The following is a 4,890-nucleotide window of genomic DNA, read 5'->3' on the forward strand; positions in this document are numbered from 1 at the left end:
TAGCCATTATAACAATTTAAGCGACCGTGCTAGAACCACGGGATTCGGGGGTGCCTAACACCTTCCCTCGGGTCAACAGAATTCCTTACTTAGAATTTCTGGTTCGCAGACTTCATTTGGAAAAGTCGAAAATTTCCTCGATTTGGGATTCAAGATAAACCGGTGACTTGGGACACCAAAAGCCAAGCCTTTCCCAAGTGGCGACTCTGAATTAAATAAATAATCTCATTTCGAATATTGTCACTTAAATTGAAAAAACTCCCCCTCGCGCATTTTAACCTTTCGGGGCCGGGCGCGCAAAAAGGAGGTGTGACAATGATGCATACAATGAATGGTTGCATTTAGAAGGGAAAAGAGGTCACTTTCAACCTAGTTCATTATGGATGCAGTGCCACTCACTTCAAAGGATTGGTAGAGGACCACCATTTATTGGTCTCGTACGATTGGCCAGGCTCTATCCAAGTACAAATCTTGGGAATCTTTTGCCCCTCTCTTTGGGGATTACCATTTTGTCCAAAGGTTTTGCTGATTATTGATCAGTAAAGGGATTTCTTTTGTGATCATATATTTACTCAGTTGTCTCTCCAGTCTTCTGCCAGTTAAACAGCACTGAACAGAAAATGTACTTGTTCTTTTGAATGGCAATATATAGGGTTTGACTTAACTGCTTATGGGGTTTAAATGTTAGGGCATAGAAGTAGAGACAAAGGTTTCAAGTCAATATGGGTAAGTGAGTATGTTTTGCTAAGTTGCTTTGGAGATCAACTTTACAGGACCACTACAACCACAGACAACCAAGTATCTTGATGTTATCACCCTGTGACTTTTACTAAGTTTCTTTGTTGTTGGAGGTTAACTAAGTCCTTAAGGTTAAGATACTTTGGGCTATGGCAAATTTGAGTAGTTCTCCTGTCCTTTCTATATCACTTGCTTATCTCTTGACTTGATTATATATAATTAAAAAAAAGAGCAGCCCAGTGCAGTAAGCTCCCGCTATGCGCGAGGTCCGAGAAAAGGCCTTACTGTAAGGGTCTATTATACACAATATTACTCTTGCATTTCTGCAAGAGGTTGTTTCCACGGCTCGATAAGCAAAGGAGAAAAACTGTATAGCTATCACAAATTAGAAAATGTGAATAAAGTGAACATAAAGTTGTGGTCTTTAAGGGAACATAAAGTTGGTTAAGGATTCATAATTATGAGCTAACTGCTAAAAAGAGTTTGGTTCTACTGCAGAGTCCTCAGGGATAACACACGCATGCTATGCCCTACATACTAGGCTCGGGCCATGCAAGTTATGCATGATACTCCCTCCCGTCCAAAATAAGTGATTTTTTGGATGTTTTCACACAGATTAAGAAATCCACCTCTTAGCATTAATTAACAATGAAATTGACCATATTAACCTTTACTACTCACATAAACGCTCCTAACACATATTCCAACACTATTTACTCCAAGGACAATGTAGAAAAAAAATAATTAATTCATTCTTGAAATCTGTAAAATTACTTATTTTGAACCACAAGAAAAAAGCCAAAAAATCACTTATTTTGGACCGGAGGTAGTAATACACAACTTTTTGCTTTAATTATCCGAAAATGTAAACTTTAATATCTTTCTTTGTACGTTTAGATTAACTTGCGTGCGCCTCAAAAATAGCTTTAACTTCCTCATTTAATCTTTAATCAAAATGAAAGACTCCATTTTCAGCTGTTAGATCGATCACAAAAATAACAGAATAACAGTCCTTGCATCCATGGGAGCCTATCATATGGTACCAAACTTGTTTACTTTTTAGTGAAATCATTGATGTCAAAGTTTACTGATCTCGCAACCTATCCCCTTAACACCCCCCCTCCCCTACACACACAAACTATAGATACAAAAGAAAACAGTGGTAAGAAATGTCTCACTTAAATTCATTAGTTTCCTTCACATACCTCCCACAATCATTTAAAGGCAATAATGTTCATCTTTTTCTCTTTTCAGTTTTATTGTGATTTGAACTAACTCCTGCAGTTACATACGTTCTTTTCTTTCTCTGCCTAAATACCCTCCCATTATCTTGGAAAAATGGAAGGTGGACTTCCCATGCTAAACTGTCTGTTACAGCAAACACTGAGAAGTCTCTGTACTTGCTCTGACTCTTCTTCTAATGTGTCTAATAAGTGGGTCTATGCTGTCTTCTGGAAGATTCTCCCCAGAAATTATCCTCCACCTAAGTAAGCTAAGCACATTAATATACCTGGAAATTAATGAATATTGCTATTTATCTAAGAAGAACATATTATATTGTTGTTTTTTTTTCGCAGATGGGATCGTGGAGGAGGCTTGCTTGATCGTGCTAAAGGAAACAAGAGAAACTGGTAATTATATAATACTATGAGTATTTGTTTTGTGATTTTTGTGGACTATTTATTTGCATTTCATTTCAGGATTCTTGTTTGGGAAGATGGTTTCTGTGACTTCTATGAATGCGAACGATCCAAAAGGGAATTTGTAAGGATAAAATTTGGTGCTGACATCTTCTTTAAAATGGCTCATGAGGTTTATAATTTTGGTGAAGGGTGAGATTTAGTTTTCCTCTTTTTCACTTTCACTTTATAACAAGAATAAGGTGTCCTCTTAGCAAAGTATTGGACCTTTTTGTTTGTTTTGCAGAGTTGTGGGCAAAGTTGCAGCAGATAATAGTCACAAATGGGTGTTTAAAGATGCCCCAAATGAAAAAGAATCAAGCTTTATTTGCTCATGGAATCTGTCCATTGAACCTGTAAGTAACACTAGTCCTTAAACTTTTGAAAGTATAATATTTGTTTCAACTTTAGTGATTTTCACATATATATCTATGTTCTGTGTTAAAAATAGTGTTCAGTTGAATCCATTATACAATGGCTGCATCCGCGTATGCTCCCTCACCTGCTTTCTCAATCTTTCTGATTTCTGAATTTGCCTTTTTTCCCTTATTTGGCAGCAACCAAGAGCCTGGGAAGTTCAGTTCAATTCAGGCATTCAGGTGCAAGTAAAGTCAATGACAAAATATTAGTGTTTCATCATTAAAGTCATTTCAAAGATCTTAATTTAGAAATTTTTTGTTTTTTTGGCAGACTATTGCAATTATATCTGTTAGGGAAGGAATCATTCAGCTTGGCTCATTTAATAAGGTTTATTTCTTTGCTATGTTGCTCGGACTCTTCGAAAATATCGCCAGGTGCATACCGGATCCTCCAAAAGTAGGGTAATTTTGGAGGATCTGACACGGGTGCGACAGGATTTTGGAGAGTTCGTGCAACATAGTCTCTTTATTCTTCCTTTTTGGAGGTATTCATATGTTTCACTGACAACTGATTCCACTTATATATAGGTTGTTGAAGATCTTAATTTAGTAGTTAGCATTCAGAGGAAATTCAGCTACCTTCAAAGTATACCAGGAATCTATGCAATTCAAAGACCATTTTTGCCAATGCAACATCCATACACTGACAAGCCAAAAGATACCTCTTTAGTTAACGAGACGGATAATCAAATGGATGACAAAAACCAGCTAATTGGTTCGAAAAGACTTCAGGGTGAACGATTACATGAGTTTCCGGTTAAGGCCATCAACATAGGTTATAATAGCCCACAAGGCATGGCTAGTCTACCTTTGTGGTCAATTCCTTCTCTTTTGCATTCAGTGCCAAGTAACCTTGGCGCTTTTCTTTCTAAAGTGCCTGCGCGAGCACCATCTAGTTATGCTAATGCAGTACATGACAGTATTTTTCATGACGGAATTATGAAGACCACTACAAACCAGAACATTAAGGTTGATGGATTAGATCATTTAAAGTTTGATGTAGCCGAGGAAGACGACAAATTTTCCTTAGACCATACAATGAGTCGATGATTAATGAGAACGAGAAGAAATTGCGACTTCAACAGGAAAATAAGATAGTTGAAGCACGGCTAAGGAAAGGAGGGGCTGATCCAAACTAAACTAATTGCAGTTAAGTTGGCTCCAGTTTGTTATGTCTGCATAGTGTCTTTAAGTACATAGGGGGCATAAGTTTTAAGTATATAGGGACCTGTTGTTGGTTGTTAGCTTAACTTGTTGGTGAAGTACTGAGTACTTTGATTATATGATAATGACATTGTAATCTTTAGCAATTTGTTCTGTGCATATTATTTATTGGATATACATTTTCTGAAAAAACATGTACATACTGTTGGGATTTACTTGTATGTTGACCATAGATTTAGACTTGGATTTTAGTTGTTTTAGACTTGGTAGTTTGATCCACTTTGGTTGTAGCTAAAGGAGGTAGAATAGCAACACAACCGAAGATTGTAATATCAATTGAGCCAAACAACTAGAGTAAACGAATCGACTTAAAAACAACAACAACAACCCAGTATAATCCCACAAGTAAGGTTAGGGAAGAGTGGTGTGTACGCAGACCTTACACCCTGAAGGTACAAAGACTGTTTCCAGTAGAACCTCGGCTCAAGGAAAATCAACCCAAACATAAAATGCAAAAAATCTAGTAAACCACAAAGTAAAAGTTTTTCTTACTATTAACTAACCAAAATTATGCCAGAATTGGTGGAACTAACCAAAATGTGACTGCAAGAGTTTAGCATAGAAGGAAAATGTCAATGCATTCTCACTGAATGTGATGATTTTTTTTAACAAAAAAGCTGGATATGGTCCTGTGATTGATCAACTTATTAGTTTGCAAAACAACTCTTTTTACGTAAGACTAAGAGTCATTTTGGACCCGTTTAAGAGGTTCTAAAGTAATGTAGGGGAGAAATTATTGCCCTAAAGGAGTTGGCACCTTATGTCCTATTCATGAATTTAGTACATATCACATCACTGGTTATATCAGCTCGATGTTGATCTCTTGCCCA

The 4,890-nt window shown here is 36.8% G+C and overlaps 1 protein-coding gene across 2 annotated transcripts; it reads left to right on the forward strand.

Moving 5' to 3' along the window:
* The first annotated feature begins 1,705 nt into the window (after positions 1-1,705).
* On the forward strand, positions 1,706-4,215 carry LOC104238983 (protein RICE SALT SENSITIVE 3-like). 2 transcript variants are annotated; one of them, XM_009793516.2, is made up of 7 exons: positions 1,706-2,225; positions 2,316-2,369; positions 2,439-2,570; positions 2,665-2,773; positions 2,975-3,022; positions 3,108-3,164; positions 3,365-4,215. In XM_009793516.2, exons 1-7 carry the CDS (start codon positions 2,077-2,079, stop codon positions 3,884-3,886), a joined length of 1,071 nt encoding a protein of 356 aa, XP_009791818.1. In that variant the 5' UTR covers positions 1,706-2,076; the 3' UTR covers positions 3,887-4,215. The 2 variants fall into 2 exon arrangements, with proteins under 2 accessions (XP_009791818.1, XP_009791819.1); XM_009793517.2 differs by having other exon boundaries at positions 1,708-2,225; positions 2,975-3,016.
* The last annotated feature ends 675 nt before the right edge of the window (positions 4,216-4,890 follow it).

This window comes from Nicotiana sylvestris, chromosome 4 (assembly GCF_000393655.2).
Source record: "Nicotiana sylvestris chromosome 4, ASM39365v2, whole genome shotgun sequence".
In the NCBI taxonomy this organism is placed as follows: Eukaryota; Viridiplantae; Streptophyta; class Magnoliopsida; order Solanales; family Solanaceae; genus Nicotiana; species Nicotiana sylvestris.

Coding starts and splice junctions, on each gene's coding strand:
- LOC104238983 (XM_009793516.2), top strand. CDS start 2,077: ATGGAAGGTGGACTTCCCATGCTAAACTGTCTGTTACAGCAAACACTG. Junction 2,226..2,315: donor AGAAATTATCCTCCACCTAA/GTAAGCTAAGCA, acceptor TTTTTTTCGCAG/ATGGGATCGTGGAGGAGGCT. Junction 3,165..3,364: donor AGCTTGGCTCATTTAATAAG/GTTTATTTCTTT, acceptor ACTTATATATAG/GTTGTTGAAGATCTTAATTT.